The 26,769-nt window shown below is 40.8% G+C and overlaps 2 protein-coding genes across 4 annotated transcripts; one reads left to right on the plus strand and one right to left on the minus strand.

Annotated features, from left to right (window-relative positions):
* The first annotated feature begins 1,536 nt into the window (after positions 1-1,536).
* On the plus strand, positions 1,537-10,410 carry LOC124265200 (putative inhibitor of apoptosis). Of its 3 annotated transcripts, none has more exons than XM_046699995.1 (3): positions 1,537-2,270; positions 2,553-3,137; positions 9,430-10,410. In XM_046699995.1, the coding sequence occupies exons 1-2, from the start codon at positions 1,564-1,566 to the stop codon at positions 3,130-3,132; spliced, it is 1,287 nt and encodes a 428-aa protein (XP_046555951.1). In that variant the 5' UTR covers positions 1,537-1,563; the 3' UTR covers positions 3,133-3,137; positions 9,430-10,410. The 3 variants fall into 3 exon arrangements, with proteins under 3 accessions (XP_046555951.1, XP_046555950.1, XP_046555949.1); XM_046699994.1 differs by lacking the exon at positions 2,553-3,137 and adding an exon at positions 8,619-8,669 and having other exon boundaries at positions 1,537-2,219; positions 8,842-10,410; XM_046699993.1 differs by lacking the exons at positions 1,537-2,270; positions 2,553-3,137 and adding an exon at positions 7,951-8,669 and having other exon boundaries at positions 8,842-10,410.
* A 4,251-nt stretch (positions 10,411-14,661) lies between these two features.
* LOC124265201 (temptin-like) lies at positions 14,662-16,808 on the minus strand. Its single transcript, XM_046699996.1, has 3 exons — positions 16,534-16,808; positions 15,987-16,137; positions 14,662-14,803 (listed from the first exon to the last, which is right to left on the minus strand). Exons 1-3 carry the CDS (start codon positions 16,717-16,719, stop codon positions 14,757-14,759), a joined length of 384 nt encoding a protein of 127 aa, XP_046555952.1. The 5' UTR covers positions 16,720-16,808; the 3' UTR covers positions 14,662-14,756.
* Between the last annotated feature and the right edge of the window lie 9,961 nt (positions 16,809-26,769).

A 26,769-nucleotide genomic window follows, 5' to 3' on the forward strand; every position in this document is an offset into this window, starting at 1 on the left:
ATAACACAGATTGTTAACTGTAAATGTTACATCATGGGTTATCAATACAGTCCACAATATAACACAGATTGTTAACTGTAAATGTTACATCATGGGTTATCAATACACTCCACTGTTGTAACACAGATTATTGACTGTAACTGTTACATCATGGGTTATCAATACAGTCCACAATATAACACAGATTGTTAACTGTAAATGTTACATCGTGGGTTATCAATACAGTCCACAATATAACACAGATTGTTAACTGTAAATGTTACATCATGGGTTATCAATACAGTCCACAATATAACACAGATTGTTAACTGTAAATGTTACATCATGGGTTATCAATACAGTCCACAATATAACACAGATTGTTAACTGTAAATGTTACATCATGGGTTATCAATACAGTCCACAATGTAACACAGATTGTTAACTGTAAATGTTACATCATGGGTTATCAATACAGTCCACAATGTAACACAGATTGTTAACTGTAAATGTTACATCATGGGTTATCAATACAGTCCACAATATAACACAGATTATTGACTGTAAATGTTACATCATGGGTTATCAATACAGTCCACAATGTACCACAGCGGCAGGATGATCCACACAATCCCCCAACATCCCAGATGACATATAACGAGAGAAAGTAATGCAATGACCCACCGAGACCATATCCTTTACGAATAACAGTCCCGTCGAATTCCATGTAACTGTACTATAAACAATACCTGCCGTTGTTACTTCACTTGTGTTACCTTCCCTTGTGTTGAGCTGATAGAAAATAGGGGATAACCCCCTCGAGTTTACCTGCGTGTGAACCTGGCGTTATTTCACCTGACATCCTGGTAATTGGGGAACCCCCCTCGCGTCACGTAGCTGACATAACCCAGCCCTAAAAAGAATGTCACAAGACAAACATACCGCTGTAATTTCGAGGTACTTCACTCAGAACGGTGCAGAACAGTATTTCTTGAAATTCAACCAAAGGTTGTATATGAGCATTTTATATACATACCTTCACTTACAAAATTGGCAAAAGTACAGGCAAAACATTCGGGAAATTACTTTACAGCAACGATATATCTAGACAATACATATATGAATTCAGAATATATTTATTTTTCAAGTGTTATGTTTTGTGAGATAATAATAGCATTCTTAGTGTGTATTTTGGGCCATTCATAAACTGATTTGGGAAAATGTACGCTGTTGGAGAAAGGCTTCCCATGTAAAGGTCTTCCCATTCATATGTCATGGCTACCTTAGCACGGAAGTCCGTCGCGGGATCATTGTATTGCCTTATTAGGTTACATGCTTGATGACCAGATATTTATTGGTATTTAACTGAAAATGTGAGATAATACTGTTTCCTGGTTGTGGTCATACGTATAAGACGAAACGGGAACTGTTAAAGTCCCCTGGATAATTTGTTGATGACGAAACGTCGTGACTTTCCGTTAGTCTAAAAATAACTTTCCACACGGTATATAACAAGGGCAGCTTGACAGCAAGATTACAGACTGGTCGGACCTGAATGATAATAGATATACCGAATGAGCAAAAATGACAGCTGTTATGGCAAGATCCTATGGACTCCACTCAGAGTATACATTTAAACGAATACTCGGTCACGAAGGTAGCGACTGCCTCGACGACGACTGCGATATCACGGCAGAACAAAGTACTATGAAATCAGAGACAAAGAGACTAGATTCTTTCACACTCTGGCCAGCGCGGGCAACTCAAACTCCTGCAGTTTTAGCAAAAGCTGGATTTTATTACACAGGAGTAGGGGATAGGGTAGAGTGTCCATTTTGTTATGGTATTTTAAAGAAATGGCATACGGATGATGATCCTTTAATTGAACATGTGAAACATTTTCCTTACTGTAAATTCATTCAGGGAGATGATGTTGGTAACATCCCGATAGTTGACGGACAACAGAAGACACGTGCATCTTGTGGAACAGTCGATAGCAAGGGAGTTGAAGCTGACTTTACGCGAGAGGAAGTGAGACTGAACTCATTTTCAAGATGGCCGCCAAATGTGACTAAAAAACCAGAAACCCTTGCCCGAGCAGGGTTCTACCACATACCATGCAAGGAGAAACCAGACCGAGTGAAATGTGCCTACTGCCGAGGGAAGTTATACAACTGGGCCAGTGGAGACGACCCCTGGATAGAGCATGCCAAGTGCTTCCCGACTTGCCCCTATATAAGGCTATGCATAGGGGAAGAGGTTATCAATGATCTATTAGGCCAACAACACAGGTAGGATGATATATTTTAAACACAGCTTCAATTTCTTACTATAACAAGACTTGACATGACCACATCCGTGGGCTTCGCACAAGTAGTAAACGCCTATATAAACATGACTCTTCTGTTCATGATTTAAGTCTCAGGAAGGGTGCTTGAATATCTTTCTCCCCTTTCCCTTACTGCATGTATAAATCATATGTTATACATGTTATATACTTGTAAAGGCGTCGTTGAAAGGTGTTGATCCTGTGATATTATTCAATTTTATCATGCATTTGTAAATTCTTTCAGACTAGAAAATACGGAAGAAGCTGAGGTACCAAACACTTCTGAAGCGGGCCTAAATACAACAGATGATGAAGTAACAAAACTCATGCAAAGTGATGCTGTTCAAGCCGTTCTCCAGATGGGATTTACGTCAAGTCTCGTGAGAACTGCTCTACACAAGTGGTACACAGGGCATAATTGTGACTCAGTTTCAGCACAAGAGCTGGCCATTTTCGTTTTAGAAATGGCAGAAGAAGGAACAGGATTAGCATCAAACAACGTAAATGACACCGGAAGTACAACGCCAAACAGACGTGGTACAAGCCATGAGGTCACCATGAGCAATTCAGCATCTGACAGGAACCAGATTTCAGGTCGAACATTATGGGATATGACACAGACTGTTGACCCATTGAGAACGGCTCGAGACAGAAATGCTCCCATCAGAGAACGGCATCTGTGTAAAGTGTGTATGGAGAACCAGCTGAGGGTGACGTTCATTCCATGCGGTCACCTGGCCTGTTGTGGCCCCTGCTCTATGGCCATGTCCGACTGTCCGATCTGCCGGACACCCATTACGTCGTGTGTCAGGAGTTACTTTTAGACTACATTGTGTTGTGTGACCAACCTGTCAAGACTTCCGAGGTAAAATACTTGAGCACAAGGTAATAATGCATCGAAAGACATGCTTCATATTCATGTGAGGGTTCAATTTGTAGCAACAAAACCTTTTAACAAGCTCTTGGAACGAACACTCCGACCGTATGTTTGAGTTAGATGCACAGGTAACGTTCGTGAAGAATATTTGTATATTCCTACATGCAGGGGATCTTTGAAAGGATCTCCATACGTTAGATATATACAAGCACCTGGTCAGCACATGGTGGTAGTGAGTGAGTGAGTGAGTGAGTGAGTGTGGTTTTACGCTTCTTTTCGCAATATTCCAGTAATATGACGGCGGGATAGTTTGGTTTGTGCCTCGGAGCACCTTGCCTAACCCTTGCTAGTCTGGGGCTGATACCTTCTTCACTTTCGTCTCTGGACCAATGTTTGTACAGCTGAGGTCACCTGAAGTGGATTCAGCCATCAGTATACCCAACTGTAATAAATTATGGACATTGTTGAACAGCTTGCTCAGAATGACTGTCAGTCAATGTACAACACAATTAACAGTATCATTAACAAGTAATGGGATCTATGAATAATGGCCATTAAGTGAGGGATAGAAATACAGTACAAGGTCACATGTTCATTTGGACAATGTTTGTCCTGACTTGGTCGCTGTTACACGTGCATTGCAATATGAAGTGGATGATTGTGCGTGAGGAAGAATTATGTGGAGGAGTTTTGCTCAACTGCTGTTTGCATCTGTGTATTTGTTTTAGCCTCATAAGACATCGCTATAAATTTATGGTCCCTATACAATGTGACGTAATGAGACCTCAACGGACATGCAGTTCGCGGTGTTTATGTGATGGTGGCGTTTGTACGGAAGTGCACAGTAAAACTTTTTGTTTTATGTGATTGTTTTATATGATTTACATAAGTTTATATTGTTGTGATACGTTATGGGTAGGCTGTTATGTTCGTCATTTCAGTATATCATTCAAAGACATATATTGTACATATTTGCAGAACATACTTTTCATTATCTTGTTTTTATGACAAGTTACGGGTATTAGTTAGTATTTCATTTTCTATTACACTTGTTACGTGTTTTATTCTTGTTTTGAAACATTAATCTATATGCTTAGAAACATTAATCGCTTTTGCTTTTAATGTCTTGTTAGATATTTGTTGTTGTGACGTGTGATCAGGATATTGTTTTCTGTCTCCTTCTGTGTATTTGCTTTTGTTTTTATATTTTGTGTCATAAAACGGTGATAACGGGTAGACAACAATGACGAATGCTTCTCCAACTCGGGGATGTGTACACAATTGTATGCATGGACAATGCAATAATTGGTTACATTATATATGCTATGGTGATTTTAAGCAGCTTTACCAAAGGCATTTACGTCTTTGTGTCATTTAGACACATAAACATTACATCTATTGTGAAATAGGTTCATTGTTTATTTTGTTATTTTGTTTCATGTTAAAGTATCTTTCATCTCATGTTATGGGTTTATTGAAATATATAATTGAAAACCTTATACATTGAATTGCTCAATATGATCTTCAATCTTATGATACGGTGGACATGCTTCCACACCTAACACAGTGGAATATAAACGACCGAATGATTAAGAGTCGACTGAATGCCTATATCATGAGTATGTGCCTGTGAATCACTATCAAATAGTCATTGTACCAGATGACTGCGAACAGGCGAGCCTATTCTGTCACCGGTGGCACCCGTCATAACACTTGCAAAGGCAAGTTAAGAGACCCAGAAATAATACATCTGGTAGAACATAATGTTTGCACTGGCAAGCCAGTTTGGGAAATGACCCCCACACGTCTATCATATAACATTCGAAAGCTTCGCTGAGGCCTGTGACCTTGATCCAACAACTTTTGAGAAAGAACTTCTTTGAGTGGTATTTTGAAGTTGGTGTGATGAACAACGGGGAGCGATTTATGTATATATATAACTTCTTTATTATAATATGAGGGACATGCCGGTTACTACTAACACCGTTATGAAGCACTTATGTTGAGACACTTAAGTTCATTATTACTATTTTTAGCATGAGAAGCAGTACCATTATCACACCTACGTAATACCTCTACACATTAAACATAGACATCTAAATTGTTCACCTCCAAGCTAAAACCGATCACCACAGGATGCATTTACCGTAGAGACAAAGAGGATCACTACATCAACCATTTCCCAGGCTAATTTACGAATCAGACTTATGTATGTGTGGTTTTAATGTCAGGATGATAGTAACACCAAACAACTACATCAACTCATGTTGAATAAATCTCTTGACTACATCCTTTGACAAACAAATCAGCTCATGTCATAACGATTTATGATAACGCTGAGTCTGTATACAGATGTGTATGCCACACAATAAGTTCTCGAGTATCACAGATAACATATCTAATATTCTTGAGGTCAATCAAGTCCATCCCAATTTCGACGAAACTATTGTGATCATTAGGGAGTACTGGGATATCATCTACAGTCACGCAATATTTCGTATGATATATGCAGATGTTCAAAAGAAAGTACACGCCTGGTGCTTTGGAATTATTTTTTTTCCAATCAACGATCCTGTCGTAAATATTTTTATTTTTTTTATTGCGTACGTGTTGCTAAACCTCCACAGATATCGTTCCTAAAAGTAACGTTACTGGACGATTCAGTTGGTGTTGACGGGTTAATGACATACCCCGAAATGGTCGCTAGGCCAGGTCGCTCACAGCAACTATCGGGTCGTCACTGTGATTCTCCTGATGTGTGACACAACGCTCTTGCTACTGATGACGTCACTGTTGGAAAAATTCGCAGGTGATGGTCATCTTGCCGGTGATCACTCTCAGGCGTCCACTTCTGGGACTGTCAGATGCCTGGTCATCAGTCATTAGTCTGATATTGGTCTGCCTTGTAGAGCCGGGTGAAGATCTTGCACTATGGCTGCGTAACTTCCTCCACCTGCGACATTCCAAAGGCTCATTGTCTCTTTGCTTCTAAAATGTTGGCATTTTGATGTGTGCCTTTAACACCACTTACACTATCAACAACACTAACAGCACTGTAGTGGATATCTGTGGCGTTTTGACAACACATAAGTCACTTGTAAGTCACAATCAAAACACTTTTCAAAATATTCTATATTCTTCCTTAAAAACAATCCCAATAACCAGGTTGGTACTATCTTCTGTACATCAGTTCAGTTCCATCCTAGATTTTATCGGAAATATTTAGTCTTGCATTCATCAACACAGCGCTGATATGTCCTACCATGTGAGAACCTATATATTTCCTGTGGAAACGTAACTAAAAATGGAACTTCCTCACCATTAATCACCACCATGAATGCGGATTGTCTGTGACAGCCTGGTCATATCCAGCCTGGTCCTGTGTCGGTATGGGATACGATTCCGCTTATTACTATAGCTGACGTATGCTTGCATAGTCCTTGTCAGAGTTGTATCATACAGACTATGGTATACCAACAGGCACATCTAACACTGGCACAAAGAGAGATTCAGACAGATATGACAGACGGTATATGATCGGGCATATCAGTAAAAACAACAACCGAAAAACTCATTTTCATAAACGTAATACATTTTCACTGTTCGATTCCGTTCATTTCAGATGCATTTGGTTTTTAATCAATATCAGTGAATAGAAGAACTGTGGGACAGAGATCCAGGGAAAGTAAAAGAATTTACATGTGACAAGATAATTCAGCATGTCGCCATCCTCGTTATCAATTCGTCATGCCTTTCTGCTGGTCTGTTTGTGCTCCTCCCGTTGTCTGCCCGTCATGTTAAGCTTGCCCATCCTGCCGGCTTTTAAAGTCAGATTAATTCTGCTGAACTGGTAATTCTTTTATTATCTTGACAACTCTGCTGGACAACTCTGCTGGACATGTACACTCGTAGGTGTACATAGATCGGGGGTCGAACGATACATTATTGTCCAGGGTTGTGTAACAGTGGGCGTACTTCACTGAATGTTTTTCCAGTCGGTACAACACACTGGCCAGTTGCATCATCATAACATTTCATGTTGCGCAATCAGTTGGCCACACTGATATGTTACACAATCAGTAGGTCACATTTGTATGTTGCACAGTCAGTACGTCACATTTTATTAGATGTTGCACAAGTGGTTGGTTACATTGAGAAGTTGCACAATCAGTAGACTGGGTCATATTTAGATGTTGCATAGTCAGCACGTCACGTCACGCTAAGATATAGCTAAGATACATAGCGTTCACGTTCATGTCAGTGAACGCTATGTATCTTAGCTAGCTGAGATATTGAACTCTCACAATCAAAACACGTTGAATATACAATCTCTCCAAGTATTACATACCCAGTGATATCGGTAGGCTTATGTTGTCAGTAAAACACTCCACTATGCGCTACACTAATTCATTCATAAGTAGCAATCGTACGTTCAGCGGACCTGTGCTATACATAGCTAGGGAAATAAATTGAGGCGGAGCGCCTGTTTGTAAGACCCACTCGGTATTTGCCGGTAGTCGCTGATACAAAATACATAATTAAACCAAGCGATATTGTGGGTGTTTCTCCAAAAGTATATATGGCACTGGTTTTATTTTGAATAATACGTCAAGAGCTGGTAATTGCCATAAGTAACGGAACCTCCCTTGTTACGCCAACGGAAATACCCAGTCTATTTATAGAATTGGGAAACCACGCTTTCTCAATCGTCGCTTATATAGCCCGTTGACTTCGCGGAACAATCAATGAACTCGTGGACGGGCTCAGCAAGATGACAGAAGTGATTTCAGTGTCTTGTGAAATCTATCCAAGATGTATATATGCATCCCCTGGAGCATCCGGCCATATCAGCTGTTTCACTAACGACGAACGGTCAATGGCAGGGGCCTCTCACATGAAATCAGAAATAAATAGACTAAACTCGTTCAAATACTGGCCAGCGTGGGCACCTCAAAGTCCAGCTACTTTGGCTAAGGCTGGACTCTATTATACTGGAACAGGGGATAGGGTAGAGTGTCCGTTTTGCTTTGGTATTTTAAAGAAATGGCAATTTGGTGATGTTCCTCTTCAAGAACATCGGACGCATTTTCCTTACTGTAATTTCGTTCAGGGGAACGATGTTGGTAACGTAGCAATAGATGATCATAGCAGAGAAAAGACCTGGTCAGTACTTCCACGTGCAACTCTGCAAACTGAAGATGATTGTGACTACACACGAGAGGCCACAAGGTTAGACTCATTTTCAAGATGGCCGCCAAATGTGACTCAAACTCCAGAAACCCTTGCCCGAGCAGGGTTCTACCACATACCATGCAAGGAGAAACCAGACCGAGTGAAATGTGCCTACTGTCGAGGGAAGTTATACAACTGGGCCAGCGGAGACGACCCCTGGATAGAGCATGCCAAGTGCTTCCCGACTTGCCCCTATATAAGGCTGTGTTTTGGGAACACTACCGCTGACCAACAGAGCAATCCAAACAAGAGGTAAGTTGGTATACATCAACCTTATGCAGGATGTATTAATTCTATCAATGTCGTAAACAATCATAAAATCCAAAGTGTAATTATACATAATATAATAACATATTATAAACAATATGAACCTTCAAACTATTTTAACATATACAACATAATTTAATTTTTCGCCTATTTTCAGAAATGAGAACCAGAGGGAAACGGTCCATGAATTAAACTCTTCTGAAGCGGAAGTAAATACAACAGATGATGAAGTAACAAAACTCATGCAAAGTGATGCTGTTCAAGCCGTTCTCCAGATGGGATTTACGTCAAGTCTCGTGAGAACTGCTCTACACAAATGGTACACAGGACGTAATTGTGACTCAGTTTCAGCACAAGAGCTGGCCATTTTCGTTTTAGAAATGGCAGAAGAAGGAACAGGATTAGCATCAAACAACGTAAATGACACCGGAAGTACAACGCCAAACAGACGTGGTACAAGCCATGAGGTCACCATGAGCAATTCAGCATCTGACAGGAACCAGATTTCAGGTCGAACATTATGGGATATGACACAGACTGTTGACCCATTGAGAACGGCTCGAGACAGAAATGCTCCCATCAGAGAACGGCATCTGTGTAAAGTGTGTATGGAGAACCAGCTGAGGGTGACGTTCATTCCATGCGGTCACCTGGCCTGTTGTGGCCCCTGCTCTATGGCCATGTCCGACTGTCCGATCTGCCAGACACCCATTACGTCGTGTGTCAGAAGTTACTTTTAGACTACATTGTGTCTTCTTGTTTGTTGATGATCTACATTTGCTGCAATATGTCCGACAATGCTCAAGACACGTGTAACTATCGAAAGGAACGTATGTGCACAAGAACGAGGCGTCTGTAGTGTTGATTAAGAAAGAAGTGACCCAGAGGCAATGCTCATAGAGACAGATGGAAACCGATAATACAGAAGCATCTCTTCAGTCCTGGTGGTTTCCAAGGACGCGCATTTTTGTATCACCTCCATTCATCCAAATCAAAGATTCTTTTGTCCAGTTTATACACTTCCCAAAGTTTGATTGTGTTCCTGATCTCATTTGTTTTATTTATTTTATCTGAACATATATTTCATATCACATTTGTGCCAATTTTGCTTTGTTGTATGTTTCCTGATTGGTAATGATATGTGGTATCTGTGCCACTCTGATACACATGCTCTTGCATCGTTGTGAATTCATGTTTGTTGTTGCTGTTATGTTATTGTGATATCATACCATTACGTTGGTGCAATGCTGATTTATTCATTGATTTTTAAAGTGGAATATAGTCATTGATCTTGGAATGTAGTGGTGGTGGGGTAGCCTAGTGGTTAAAGCATCCGCTCGTTACGCCGAAGACACAGGTTCGATTCCCCACATGGATACAATGTGTGAAGTCCATTTCTGGTGTCCCCCGTCGTGATATTGCTGGAACATTGCTAAAAGCGGCTTAACACCATACTCACTCACTCAATATCGGAATGTATATTGTTCTGTGTCTTCCACCATGATATTGATGTCATGAACTATGACAAAAAATCAGATACGGGTTTCAAATTGTTGCGATCATTCTCCACAAACTTCCTTGTTGTTCTTTCATATCATTTTTGGTTGTGGCTTGTTTGTGTTTTTTGATACTTTTATGTATACCTATAAATAAATATGTGCATCCTTAAATGTTTGAAAGGTTTTAATCAGACACTGTCAAGGAATTTTACAATAAAATATATTTTGATAGATATATTTGAGTTGTATTTTCTTATAGGAATAATAGAACTGCAATGTTTTAGTTTATACCATTCGTGACCAATTCGTGTTATTCCGGGACAAGCCGAATAGCGAGGTTACAGAAAGAGGCGAGTGGTGACGAATGAGTTTATACGTGTGATTTGGTCTTTTGTTTGCGTAAGAATTTGTTTCAGTGCTTTTTGGAAGAGAGAGCATGTATATGTGTGTGCGCTTGTTTATTAACATATTCCCTTGATGTTTTTAATATTCAATAATGGCACTTCACTGAAAACAGTTGAACCAACATATCACAGTTCATGATAGTAATGTTTCTACTCTTAACAATACTCATGATGATCGGATTTGAAAGACGACGAAATGTGATATGCCTTCTGGAGTTACTTCCCTTGGTCGCACGGTGAAACTACATTTAAGCTGACTCGGACATCCCAGTTCACTCATCACTGCTACGTACATGACGTTACTGCTGTTTATATTACAATTACAGACAAGTGAAACATGCCCATACAGGTAACGAGGAATAGAGTCCTGAAGTCGATAGAAGAACTCATTTTTACCTTTCGACATGTTTGCATATATCTGTTAAGATGTGATTAAATCATTCAGCGAAGAGAGGTCACATCAGTTTCAAGTATTATAGATGAAATAAATGATACACTTGTTAAAGAACATGTAAACATAATTGTCTTTGCCCGAGAACATATTTGTGTATGTTTATGACGGGTGCCAGAGATGGGGATCGGGTACGCTCACCTTTTCACGAACATCAGACCTGGCATCATCACTGTTTCCTTGTGATTCATAAACACATGATCTGTCAACGTATCTCATGAGGGGCGGTGAGGTAGCCTCGTGGCTAAAGCGTTCGCTCGTCACGCCGAAGACCCGGGTTCGATTCCCCACGTGCGCACAATGTGTGAAGCCCATTTCTGGTGTCCCTCGCCGTGGTATTCCTGGAATATTGCTGAAAGCGGCGTAAAACCATATTCACTAACTGACTCCCCGTATCTCATGATGTCAATCACAGGATTGTCTGATCTTGACTTGATTATTTACAGACCGCCGTCATATACCTGTAAACTTGCTGAATCCGGCTTTAAAGATACAAACAAACAAACGAACCATCAAATACTTACTTATGACATATTCTTAAACTTAAGTTTCAATTCGAGTGCTTACCGTTGCATTGGGACTTCGGATAATCATACTGAACAGAAAATATAATCTCACCTTACATCTGACCATATACTTCCCATTAATGTTATGTTATATTTTGTCTAAACATAACGCAAAACGTCCTCGTGCCTCAATTACGATACGTACGTTATGGCTAAGCTATACTTTTCGCTACAACACAGCGTAGTTGCACACGTTATTTCTGAAAAATATTTCGCAAAGTTGTGAATTGTCTTGATGACGTTCATCAACTCTCTGTATCGCGGGCGGTGGGGTGGCCTAGTGGTTGACGCGTTCGCTCTTTACACCGAAGACCCGGGTTCGATTTCGCACATGGGTACAATGTGTGAAGCCCATTTCTTGTGTCCCCCGCGGTGATATTGCAAGAATATTGCTAAAAACGGCGTAAAACTAAACTCAATCACTCTGTATCACGTCGCATGAGGGATGGTACAGTATTTGCATGTGTTGAGAAGTTGATGCATGTTAGTGTCATGTTCCTGGTTAGCCCAGTACGTCACGTACAAAAGGTGGCATGTTATAGAGAGTGTCAGCGCAGTACGTCACGTACAAAAGGTGGCATGTTATAGTGAGTGTCAGCGCAGTACGTCACGTACAAAAGGTGACATGTTATAGAGAGTGTCAGCGCAGTACGTCACGTACAAAAGGTGGCATGTTATAGAGAGCGTCAGCCCAGAACGTCACGTACAAAAGGTGGCATGTTATAGAGAGTGTCAGCGCAAAAGATTGCTCATCAGAAACAAATTCCCAATGGTTTAAGCCGAAAATCGCTCTGAACATTATGTGAATGAATTGACAGGAAAACAACAAACCAAGTAACATTTCCACAACTTACACATACCCACGTGTTGTTCTGATCTCTTCAACTGCATTTCGTGAATGTTGAAGGCGCCACAAACCTTTGAACAGGCGTTCATGGAGTCCCGAACAATGCTGTAGACTATAGAACGAGTGTATGTGGATGACAACGTCTTTTATTCTAGAGCACGACGTTTCGATACAGGTTCTAGTATCGTTTTCAAGTATGATTAGTACAGGGAGAGAACAAGAATTATGTTATCTAAATTATCTAGTCTAAAAGCGTTTGAAGTAAAGTTGCAAAAACATCTTAAATACTGGTAAGTTCTTTGACCTAAGTTCCAGTCGCAAAAACATAACTGTACATTCAGAAAAATACCACACGGTGGATATGAACAATAAATTATCAAATTGCATAAGGATTATCTGGCACTCTGTATCATGCAACGTTATGCTTTTCAACCTTTACAGCCGCGTAGATTGATGTTCACGTGGTACGTAAGTGATACTATTTGGTCCAGACAGTCTTATCGCAACATGACCTCAAAACATGACCTCAAACTGTTATCGTTCTCCAGCAATGATTATTTCTGGCAGATTGTATTCTTCTTCATGACACACGAGTGGTTCAACTGGCATCTCAAGCCGGAGTGAATGATTACAAACCTCCTTCTGACAATATTTAAAAGAACCAAAGAATAAACGAAGCATTTTATTATTTAAAGTCGAGTGGATCAGGTCTAAAATCACCTTCCCTCTGTTGTGACTCAGGTGATAACTCTGAATCCAGTTTACCTCGCAACATACTGATGGGAAATCATCTGTAAATGATCCTCGAATCATACAGATGCGACAACTCTACAAGAAATGTATTGCCACATGAACAGGCATGGAAGGTCGTTGCCACGAGGGTTACATTATAGTCTTGTTCACTGACACTGTGTTGACTATCTGTGCTAAATGACTAAACTTGCTATTTTAGGAGAGACAATTCGGACGATGACAGGTGTAAATTCGGTTTATAGTTTGTGGGAACTTTTCTCGTGGTTCCGAAATTCGCTGATAACGAAGGCCCAGTTTTTGAACAGCTGAATGTATTTCATATGAAAACAACCCACACCCTCACCAGTTAAGAGTCATGACGTTTCACGTTTTGAGTGAGTGATTGAGTAAGTTTTACGCCGCAAACAGCAATTTTCCAGCAATGGCTGCGGTCTGTAAATAATCGAGCCTGGAACAGACAATCCAGTGATCAACAGCATGAGCACCGATCTACACAACTGGGATGCGATGACACATCACATTTTGAATAATCTGTAAACCTGGTTAACCTGGATCCAGTATACAAAATGTACAAAACAGGTACAGTTATCTTATTTTTGGGGTTGTACAGCCAAATATTTGATAATAGTTCTATTTACGTGCTAGTATATCTAATTTGTGTGTGGATAGATGAACTCGGAGGAAGATGCAGGATTGTGATAATGAGGTTATTGCGCACACTCCAGTTCGTGAAAGTGAAAAAGTAAGTGAAAGAACAGCTGCTGGAGATGACCGACACGTCGATCCAAATGTGATTATTTATCTGTGTACAGAAAGGGAATTCACAGCACTCCCAGTCACGTGTTCTAGACGTCTTTTGTACACACATTGGAACTGAACCATTTCTGCATCGCTAGTTAAGCTCAACCATTGACGATGTAGAAAGAAAGAAAAACTATAATTGTTTCATTGGTTTAAGTTGGTGTAGAACATATGTAACTTCTATCATCGATCTTGTGTCTACCACTTCAAGCAGGATTCATGACTGGCAAACACTGCACACTTTCAGTGTTATGTGAATTAGATAGGGGAAGATTCTACTGTTTTATCAGTTTGGAGAAATATTCAATTTGTGAACTCGGCACTACGCATTCGCGTTAACATATTACATATGTCCAATTTGTACATAAACAACGTAACCGCATGGTTCTTTTCCCACCGTAGAATATATGGCACTTATGGACAAATAAAAATATGCTAGGAGCCGGAGTAAAATGCTTAAAATAAATACATTTGGAATGGACAATCGATAATCAAAACCCATGAGCTGGGTACTTGAGATGTCACTTTACAGAATGTCTATTCTGTCCGTGTACGTCATTACCCACGCGTTAGAAGCTGGGGCAGGACTGATGTCCTGGTTATATACAGGTAAAGGTATCCTACATTACATCATTACTTGTGTGCTAAAGGTTTAATGGTAATGTATGACACTTTATTGTAGTATTCTATGTACATGTTGTATATTTATTATACACAATCAACAGAACAAACACAGCGCCATGATTCTTCTTCAACCAATGAAAGCATGCGAACAAGGATAGGTGGACTCGTCGATGCCTGATGTTAAACACAAGAAACAAAAATATTAGTACCATTAACAATATTAATACCAATAATGATAATGGGGAACTATTATTTGGGAGAGGGACTGGCACCCTAAGGATACATGGTAGAGACAGTCTCAAAAATGACCATATAAAGGACAAAATTCAGGAAGAAAACAATTATTCACTGCTAGAGCTGGGTGTAGTGATCGAAGCCCCTGAGCTGATGAGAAGCATAACCAGACTGGCCATGCAAGGATCACTCAAACCAGATTTGCTGCATTACTTATTTTGATATGTAAATAATAATAATAATAATAATAGTAATCCCCTAATTATAAAAACATTAGCATGGGCAAAACAACGTCACACTGAGATTATACCACACAAGCAACTAGGAAATAACTAGGTTTCGATTCTGTAGATATTGTGAAAGGAACATCATCATACGCACAACACACGATCTAACAACAGAACCAACGGCAGGGCAACCGGGTGCCATCTTGAACGTTTTCACATATCATTGTATATATTCTGAACATGATTTTCGTTCCTCGATGTTTGTGCAGTCCCGTCAGGCACTAATACACTTTACATTCGTGTTAAAATAAGATCTTGTGTAACAGGTTAGGTTTGGTTTGTTGTTTTACGCCGCACTCAGCATTATTCCAGATATATGGTTACCAATTCTAACCCGGATCTTCACGGGTTCTTGTGTAATAGTGAACACTTGGTGTTATCACTCATTTTAAGTTATCCATATATCGATTTCACTGCTTTGTTGCATCTTCAGCCTAAAAGAATTTGTTTCGTCGGATTCTTGATTCTGGCGTTGATGTTTTGCCCATATTTGGTTTGGTATTGTTGTGGCTGAGACCCATCAGGTAGCAAGAAGCCGTTACTTTATCGAAACTTACTTTACTGAATGAACTTCAGCTTCTTTTTATTCTGACTTATTTTCTTAGATTACAGTGTCTGTTGTGAAGTACAAATCTAAAATATAATTCGGCCGATTGAGTTATTCGGCAGATTGTACACATTGTATTTCTCGCAACTTCAAGTTTCGAATTCTGAGCCTATGAATATATTTGCATATTTAAATTGACATCCACCGGTAGTTTTCTGTTTGTTCACAATGACCGATATAAGAAGGAAAACATGCGTTCTAGATTTCGACCTAAGACTTGACTACTGACCAGGGTGACCTGTGGGCGGCCAGACTGGCACAGTTCCAGCTCTCCATGTACACTGAGGGTCACCGAGTTCCTGACCATTCGTAAATCCGTCGTTGTCAGAGTCCATTTGACACAGAGCTTGCGTCCACGTGTGAGATGCAGCCTGAAAAGCCTGGGAAAATACAAATGTTTACAAAATTATATGTGTCATATCGTTCTACCGCACTTTCTGCAGTATTCCAGCACTGTGTACCTCTTTGAGAAGCCGAGGAACACGCTGGAGGGCGGGTCTTACAAAGCCAAGTACATCAATCCTAATGTAGCATGAGGCAAGACGAATATGCCACCTCTAACGATAGGTTCCAGCGAGCAGATGTGGGTATTATTATGTATCAATACTGTAGTAAAACTAGAACGACAAAATCCTTTTGACATTCATAAGAAATAAATGCCCAAAGCAGAGAAAGAAATCTCCCTGCAAAAGAAATCTTTCAATACATTTCAACAAATTTGCATTCACTTAAGTTACCAAGATCAGTATTACATACAAGACTTTAATGGTACGTACCATTCCAAACGGGTTCAGGTTCTGTGCCCCTCCTATATCTGCATTTCCGTGTCCAACAGCATTCCATACAAGATTTGTATCACAAGGATGTGGCACCTTATCGCCGTTCGGGATTTCATTTTGGTAGGGTGGCTTAGCCACAACGACAACGACGACGCACAACGCGAGGGACAGGTGCTGCAACATCTGGAATTATCTCGTACTCACAATAATGCAACTGTATGTTTTTCAGCCTTTATAATGGCGTAGATTGCTGTTCACGTGGTACTTTGGTGACATTATTTGGTCCAGATAGTCTTATCGCAACAGGACCACAAAACAGAGGGCCAATTACCGTTCTACAGGAGTCATTATTTCTAGCAGGTGGTTGTCGATTTCGATAAGACACGCAGTTAAATTTAAATTTAAATATATTTATATCTATGTTGCGGAATCGTTCAAGTTGTACTGAATAATTATATAATCTTCGTGATAACAATATTTCAGAGAACGAATACAATGAACTGAACATTCTTAATTTGAGCTGAAAATCGTTCACGTTCAGAAAGTTCTTCCGGGTGTTGAAAATGTGACTTCTCAATTTATCTTGCCTCACAAGGTGATTCTGTTAAGATGAGAGAGCATATTATTCTGTAAAGGATCCTGGGTTTATCGAGAGCCGACAGTTATGGTTAAAAGACATATGTGTTGCTATATTACAGCTGCTTGGGAAGATCAAAGCTGAATTTGGGGCTTACAAGGAATATGTTGAACAAAGACCTTGTTGACGAACGAACCTGAATGACTCAACATGCTATTTCTAGTTGACACAGTTAGTGGATGTAGATATTTACTCTATGACAACTACAATCCCGTCCATCAGAAACTTATATATGGTTGTAGGACACATGTTTAATCTAACAGTTTACTAAGCTCAGATACATGATTAGCGAGATGCAATACTCCCTCACTCACTAACTCACTCACTCACTCACGCATGAAAGAGCTGCAAGAGGTAAATAGAATGTCTTCCATTGTTGGTATCCTCTCCGTCAGATGCACGTTCTATCCCCTCATCCCCCGTGACTAAATACAAGCAACAAACCCCCTTCCATAGTCACTAGAAATCTCAAAAGGAATCTCCACTTAAAGTAGGTTAGAGTCTACGATTCGGGGTGTATCATTGTCAATGTATATGAATCGCAGTTAAATATTGATGACAACAGATGTTTATGAGCTTGTCCTTCCCTACCAGTGTCACCGGTCATAAGCACTTTCAAATGGAATTCAGTTGTTCACCTGAGAAAATATGAATAAATTAAACTAATCAAAACAGAAACAGCATCAGGCATCATCTTTGTCAGTGACGGGGTCAATTTGGCCATGGACAAATAACGACGATAAAACGTTTAAAAATATTACCGAGGCCTTAAATAATGTAACCCTTGATTTAGCATTTCCTTTTGGTGTCCCTAGCATATTGGGATATTTGGACAGCAAAACACTTACTCAGAACATGCCAGAATAATTTAGATAATGTACGAAGGTGAGGTGAGGTGAGGTGAGGTGAAATTGGGCTTAACGTCGTGCTTGAGAATATTTCGCTCATATGACGACGTGCATGCGTGTGTATGTGTATGTGCGGCTGCTTGTACTAGCCCAGACCGAAGCTGGTTTTATAGTGCTAGCCCACTGAGATACCATGCCGCAGAGAAGCATGAATAGCCCACTCAGACACATTATACTGACTCCGAGCCGACCAGTCCTTGTTGTACCAATTAATGCCGAGCGCCAGACAGGGACCAACAATTATCATATTTAAACGTCTTTTGGTATGACGCGGCCGGGGATCGAACCCGCGACCTTCCGCTCTCCGGGCGGACGCTCTAACCACTACACCACGGAGACGGTCAATGTACGAAGACATCAAACCGGATTACTGCTGCTGCTGCTGCTGCTACTGCTACTACTACTATTACTACTACTACTACTACTACTATTACTACTACCACCAATTCTACTACTACTACTACTACCATCACTTCTGCTACTACTGACTGACTGACTGAGTTTAGCTTTACGCCGCTTTTAGCAATATTCCAGCAATATCACGGCGCTGCTACTACTACTACTACGACTACTGTTACTACTACTTTTGGAGCTGCTGTCATTCGGAATGAGTGTACATACATGGGCAACTGCCGTTATCTGACCTGATGACCTGAGAGATCTGTGGGCGTGCACATGTGGGTCAGGTCAGACATTAATAGCTGTTTTTACGAACGATACGCACATCTGCACATATGTCCATCCTAAATCTCATGTTGAATTTGCTTGCCCATAATTATCCATTGTTCATGGGTATAGATTGCATTCAGCTGCATAGTTTCTCGGACTTTACAATTTCAAGTAAAACGTGTCCAAATACAGCTTTTGTGATGCAAACGAAAAGTGTCTATATATCACTAGTGTTTTGTGAAAACACTTGTACCTGGCGGGAGTAGGGTACACGTTACGGGGTTGACCAGTGCCACCGAAACCTTTATTCTAATGACCAGCTGATGTCCAAAATATTCTCGTTCGCGCAATGTGTTATAAAGATGTGCCGTTATTGAAATGATTATCTCTTCACGGTATAGCGAAATATGACAAGGAAATGAAGTACAAAAAAACAACCCCAAAACATAAAAAAAAGAAAGAAAAAAAGTTGCATGTTGATTTGTACATGTAGCACAGCACCCTTGTTACATTTCACAAGTTTCTTGATCCAAGTGCCAATCCTTTTATTCCTCGACGTTCAGGTCGTGAAAGGAGGCCACCAGACTGATTCAGGAGTGGCGCGTGTATTTTGAAGCAAAATGCTGTAAATATTGAAATATTTGTATACTTCCCAGTTTCATTTCAGGAACTATTGTTTTGTAGACATATGTAATAATGTTTTAAGTTTCTAATGTATTTCAGATGTTTTATTATGTCGAGGACGACAGTTTCCTGAGGAAGGAAGGTGTCGCAGGTTGACATATAGCACAGCACCACTGACACATTCCACAAATTGACAATTTTCATAATTCATGGTTTGGGGAGGTGATGATAAGGCTAATTTAAGGGCGGATCACCCATTTTGTTCTGGGGAGGTGGGGGTGGTGGTGTCATCATATTTGTTCACTCACACGCATTGGGGTGGGGTGTATGGTGGGTGTCATTCACATTGTACATGCTTCTCCACAAAATCATCACCCCCACCCCACCCCCACACACACTCACACACACCAGCCATAATTTATGAACGGTCCCTAACAGCTGGCTGCCAGCAGGTACATCCTGGGCTCTGGTACATGCTACTCCTGCAGTCTGTGCAGGCAGGTAATATAGACGCTGCATTTGCCATGTGTCTGGTGCACACCATGCTGCCAGTGGCACTCAGGTAATGTATTGTCCATAATTACAGGTATGAAAGTTTGATTGAATGAATTGTTGATATAAAACAATTGTTCATATATACCCATGGAAACGAATATGGGAACACATGAAAGTTCAAATGTTCCTTTATTCTTTTCCAGGTTCCTTCAACAAGGTATATATTGCACTGTAAGTGAAATTCTGGAAATCAATAAGGGAACACTTGTACTTTGATATTTACAGGTGTAAGTCAGGTGTATTACTTTATATTCTAGTAAATATATTTAATGATTATTTCCATTTGATAATCATGTAAATGTCACAAGAATAATTTTACTGTAACCTGCCATCTTAATTTATAGTAACCCGTGAAGGTCCGGATTAGAATATTGATCTTCAGTAACCCATGATTGTCGTAAGAGGCAACTAACGGGATCGGGTGGTCAGGCTCGCTGACTTCGTTGACACATGTCATCTGTTGTAAGGGGGAGAGTTGAATAAATTTTGGTCGGCCATTTTGTTTTTATGACGTCACATAGGTGTGACCTTTGTGTGACCTAATCGACTGTTGAACCCTTAAGCCCCACCCTCCTTCGGGAGTCCCCTTCCGGCCCAGGTGTGTGTGACCTTCAGGTTGACCTCATTTCACAGGGGGCAATGTAACGAACTGACCTGGGGACTTTCCCAGAGGTTTTTTTAGACTCGTTTGTGGGCAATATAAGGCTCCCGAACAGTCCCCATGTCATTCAGTCGCCAGAGAAAACGCACACATGCACTTGACTCTACTGGTTCTGGTAGCTGTTTACCTCGAAGATGGAAGCCGTTCACTGTGATATCCTGAGGAAGATTACTCCGGCCTAGTGCAAGCTATACAGCGTGTAGAAGAGGAGGTCGACAAACTGGTACAGTTTGAAGTCCCTACCATCTTCATGAAGGCAGAGTTTATCGAAAAACCACAAACCTCCTTTGACCGGGTCAGAGCTTTATTAGATACCCTTCCCCGGCGAGGACCCCAAGTTTACACCCTCTTCTGTAAAGCTTTGGAGGAATGTGGAGAGATACAAGCTTTGACATTGTCCGGACTATAGACAGACAAGACAGAGCTACAGGATCCTCATTGTCATATAGACTTAGGCAATGACGTATTTGTGACGGCCATCAATCAAGGAAGGACCCATGATTATGCTCATGTGGGAGCCAATATGTATGCTACTTTGGATCCAAATGGTGGTGTGGATCTACGACAGTGGGAGAAAAACGAACAACTGGGAAGAGTGACACCTACCAACAAATGTATTCTGTTGTCCATAGATCTGGGAAAGGCTGGTAGATTGTGTAAGAGTCATGTTTCACTTTGTGCCAGAACTGAATGAGATGGTTCCTTGTATGCTTCAGGATGATCATCCAAACCAGATGGAGTACCTCATGTGTTCCTTCTATAACCCTAGTGACTACAGTCACTGGGTGTAAAGCCATTCTTGGTTTAGACACAGTACTGTGCGGACGTGTTACCACTGCTCTGGGATATCATGGATGTGTGTGGACATTACCCACTCAACAAGACACTCGGTTGCTGTGCAATCAATACTGAATGGACTTCATTCCAGAAAAGACTTGATTCGTTTAAGGACTGGCCAGTGCAGATGAAACAGAGTCCTAGTCACATGGCCCAGGCAGGATTTGTGTACTTTATCAGAGGGGACACTTGCAAATGTTTTCAATGTGGTCTCGTTCTCAAGGACTGGGAAGTAGATGACGATCCCTGGGTCGAACATGAAAAATGGTCTCCAGGCTATACATATTTGGCCATGGTGGGAGTACCTCGGAAAGAGGTGGCCCACTGGGGTAGTCATGTGGATTTGCAACCAAGAGTGTGATGTAAAATGTGTGAATATTAGAAATAAATCAATGTTAAGAGTATATATATGCATTGGTTGTCTATGTATAGTCCTTTGTCGAAGTATAAATAGAGGTTTACTCAAATACTAATGTCATTGAGATCCCAACCACGATAAGAGCTTGTTTGCTAGAATTATTATGGCTAGGTACGTGTTGAAACATTACAAATTTTTAAGGTTATGTTAATGTTTCAGGACATTGATGAGATTCGACAAGACATCTTAGAAATGAACAGAGAACAGATTCTTGCCATCAATGGTATTATCAATAGGATATTAAAGGGAAGATTACCAGTGACTCGATATGAAGGAAGCCGTTTCCTGAGGAAAAGTGATAGAAATAACTATCTGGCGGTGTTACGAAGGTTAGTTCACCCCCTTTGGACGACAGACAGTATGTGGAAGAGTCTTTGTGCCAGTTACATGCCTATCGTAGCATTTGTTTTGAAACCACAGTTTGTCAATGCACTTAGAAATGAGGCCATTCAAAATGCCTGGTTGTTAGATAGAGCATTGGCTTAGTACATTTGGTACACCTGTCTTAGGTTTAGTTTGTCATTCCGGGGGAGGAACAGCATGTATGACGATCCAAAACATCCTGGCAGTGATGTTGAAAGCTATACCAAGCCATGAAAGGTCAGTTCAAACCGTGAATATCTATGTAACAGGCCACGAGGGATATCTTGCTTCATTTATCCGTGGACCAGTGACAGTGACACTTCATCTCAAGCTGCTCCCGTTTTGGTTTTCATCATGAATAATCCACAATACAAACTCTTCGTACCCGATGCAGATAAATGGACACGGTTTAACATGCTCCAGGCTGAAGGGAAAGGAGATCCTTATCATTCATTAATGCGTGGAGGAGAAAAATCTGCTATGATGTCTGTCGATTGATATTTGGAACTGTATGATCCAGAGTGGAAGAAACAAAAGAAACCAGAAACCTCAGAACAACCTAAGATTAATTTCGTTACTCCTACTCAACAAGTGGTCGAACAGGCCAAGGCTCTTATTCAGATGCAGAAGAAAGGAGGATCTAAAGCAGGAAGTTCCTCCTACAGTCCCATGAGGAAACGTTAGACAACCTTTTACATAAAAGCAGCCTGTAGACATGGTTCCCTGTCATTTAGACTCGGACCACCATGCTATCAACAACGTGTCCCGTGTGCAATCTCACCTTTTCCAGAAGGGATGCTATGCTTAGACATCTAAGGAATCAACACAGACGAGCAACGCAGCCACCACCACCACCACAAGCACCACCACATCCACCATAAGCACCACAACCACCACCACAAGAACAACCATCACCACCACCGCCACCACCACAAGTACCATCGCCTATGATGCAGCCAGTGCAACCACATTCATCAGAAAGTACTACCCAGTCATTGGAAGAATTTAGGCTCCTACATCCATTTACCATGATCGTCTCAGGGCCAACCTCATGTGGGAAAACGTACTCAGTGAAGCAGCTTTTAGAACGGATGAACATTAAACCTTATCATGAACGTATCATATGGCTCTACAAACTATGGCAGCCATTGTATAATGCCATTCAAACCAGTGTTTATCCCTACGTTGAATTTCATCAAGGCTTTCCTTCTGATCTCGAAAAGGATGAGTTTCTGGACCCCAGTGTTGTGAACGCCGTTGTGCTTGACGACTTAATGTCTACTGCCAGCAAAGATCCACTCATTACAGATCTGTGTACAGAAGGAAGTCATCATCGTAATCTCTCAGTGATAGCCTTGAACCAGAATTTGTATTACAGTAAGGATCCCACAGAATGAAGAAACTGTCATAATCTGCTTCTGTTCAACAACCCTATTGATCAACAACCCATCATGACTTTGGCGAGGCAAATGTATCCAGGTAACACAGACCATTTCATGGAGCCATTTCAAAGGGCTACCCAGAAATCTTATGGATACTTGTTGGTTGATCTAAACCCCAAAACACCTACCCATTTTGTCCTTTGTCCCAACGCATTCAGTTTAAAAGGAGACCTCCAAGCTAGGACAATTCAGTCCGAGTTAGACGTTCAGCTTGAGGAGACGTGTGAAGAAAACCTCCCAAAAGTGCCATCTTGTGATGACTGTGATGACTGTGTCTTCAGGGGGTCCACCTGGAATACCCCAAGTTAAAATGAAGTGGGAGGAAGACGACAACTTCTCTGCTGTGAAGAGACCACATCCTCTGACAGATTGTAACTATTTGTGGTCAAGTGATTAGCAATAACCACAACTTACAAAGACATTTACACGATAAACAATGTCCTGAAATAGAAAATGATGATGATGATGATGATGCTGTATCGTTAAACGATGTCACACAAAACAACAGGAAAAATAAGATGGCTGATCTCGAAGAGCAAGGTATAAGACAAATGTATTCACGTACACGTGAGCTGAATAAAGACTTTCTGGATGAGAAACAACAGCTGTACATGAAAAGAGGTTTACACGAAGACATGATACAAGCAAAATGAAAAAACTAATCTGGAGCACGTTCAAAGAGACGTATGCATGATTTATTACTTATCTGTATCATATGCAGTTGGGTCCAAAGACACAAGGAATACTGAAAGGTGTAGGAGACACAAACAATCTGTATCATGACGTGTTTTCCAAACTGTACAAATAAAAATCTTGGGTAGAAGACTTAATTGATGATGATGATGATGATGTTGATGATGATGATGATGATGATGATGATGAAGACATGCCTTCTGATGTAGAGAGTGAAGGTTCTGGACAGGACGGTGAGGAAGGGCAAGAAGACATTGTAATTCGCACAACATGTAAAGTAGACATTTGAGAGTGCTCCTATCCTAAAGCCTACTCATTTGAAACGGAGCTAATAAACAATGAAATCTGTATATCTTTCTTGTTTGTGTATCTATTTGCTGACTCACATGAGACAACTGTTCATTGTACAAATCTTTGTTTTACAACTGATAAATAATCCTCCCTATGTCACTGAATACATTTAAGCTACAATATAATTCTTAACACCAGGAGGTCCCAACCTCTTCATACCCCACACAATACGTACAGTCACAAGAAGCTTACACCAGTATTTCATTGTACTGTCTGGGGAATAAGAGCGGCTAATGGAATGTGAGTAACCTATGTGTCACATGATGCCACGTAAGTGTCATATGTAGTATTCATGGACAAAAGATGGTTTTATGTTTGCAATTTCAGAGTAAAGTTCGACTTTAAAAGTTTGAGTAACAGTATTGGAAAGTTTTACAGGAGAACAAATGTAGGTTAGTTGATTTATTCAGTAAAATATATGACAAATGCAAAATCATTTCATCACTGAACAACCACTGGACACCCTACTTGAGATATTCAGTGACCATCAGTCCTCAACTGCTTACTATTTCCTGTCTTTAATTCCGGTCAGACACTTCTCTCCCTACATAACGGAAGCTGACCATTTGTGACTAATACATTCATTGTAGGCTGTGCGCCATCACGCTGAAACTTATCAACGACCATTCCATGTACACATGATTACAGTCTGACCTTTACTGGTTAACTTGAACCGGGTAACTTTGTGAGCACAGGAAGCCACACACATGAAGCTAAACACATCAACCCCTCAGGTCCGCACGTACTTGAACATATCCGTACACGCATAAGCATAAGTGATACAAATGACAGCATTAAATACTTAAAATGGTGGTCAGTTTCAATGACTGGATGGAGGTGCTTTTAACAAACATAAGACCTTACACTATTCCATCCAATCACAAATGTCTCTTCAGTTACGGCCCGACTCAGCGAGCAAGCGATTCTGCTCTTAGTATTGTGCATAGACTGCGCCCCATTCACGCATATCACATACGGGCCCACATGGTGCATAAATTTAATTTGCTAACAGCTACAGTCATTTATTGTTCACAGATATGTAAAATAAAAACTGAGAACTTCGGAGTTGTTCCTCGTGTACCAAATGACAGCGTATTTTAAACTGGCTAGAGATACCTTTGATTTAACAAAATGCGCTCTGATATTTTCACAACTTTTGACCTTATAAATAGCAGCTAAATTCCCCTCATAGTGTGATATTAATTCTATGTTCTATTAATTCTATGAACACTCGAGTCGGCAAACTCATACCACTCATAAAATAATTGAATAATAATCACAGCCCACTAAGGTGAACCTGAAGGTCACACACACCTGGGCCGGAAAGGAACTCCCAAAGGAGGGTGGGGCTGAAGGGTTCAACAGTCGATTAGGTCACACAAAGGTCATAAAAACACCATGTCCGACCAAAATTTATTCAAACACCCCCCCCTTACAACAGTCATCGGTTCCCCATTGTGCAGATCGATACTCACGCTGTTGATCACTGGATTGTCTGGTCCTGGCTCGATTATTTACAGACTGCCGCCATATAACTGGAATATTGCTGGGTGCGGCGTAAAACTAAACTCACTCATTCACTCCCTTAATTTATAGTGTATGACACACCATGCTGGCAGTGGCACTCAGGTTAAAACCAATGGCACACTTTGTTACCGAGTGGCACAGTAACAGTGACAACACCAGCCAAGTGGTCGTGTTTTAATCCTGCGACACAAACAAGGAAACCCACCGATTCATTAGCTACTATTACACCCCAATTGCTGAGACAGAACCATACAGTTAAGTTTTATAGCAACCATAAGATGGGTCGTGAGGGGTCTTCAGAAACTCGCGGGTGTCGAAAGAGGCGACTAATGGCATACCTGTAAAAGGAACACATTAAATGTCAACATTATCAGCAGGAGAGCGAGAATTAGAATGTCGCAGGTGGGACTTAAAACAGCTATATCGACAGAGTGTTCGGCTTCACATGGCAGACCACCATCAGACTAATGTATCGCGTCAACCAGACTGGTTGGACAGTCCCAGAACTGGAAGACTGAGATTGACCATCCCGTAAGATGACCAAGATG

This window comes from Haliotis rubra, unplaced genomic scaffold (genome assembly GCF_003918875.1).
Source record: "Haliotis rubra isolate DU_JTF1 unplaced genomic scaffold, ASM391887v1 Scf966, whole genome shotgun sequence".
Taxonomy (NCBI): Eukaryota; Metazoa; Mollusca; class Gastropoda; order Lepetellida; family Haliotidae; genus Haliotis; species Haliotis rubra.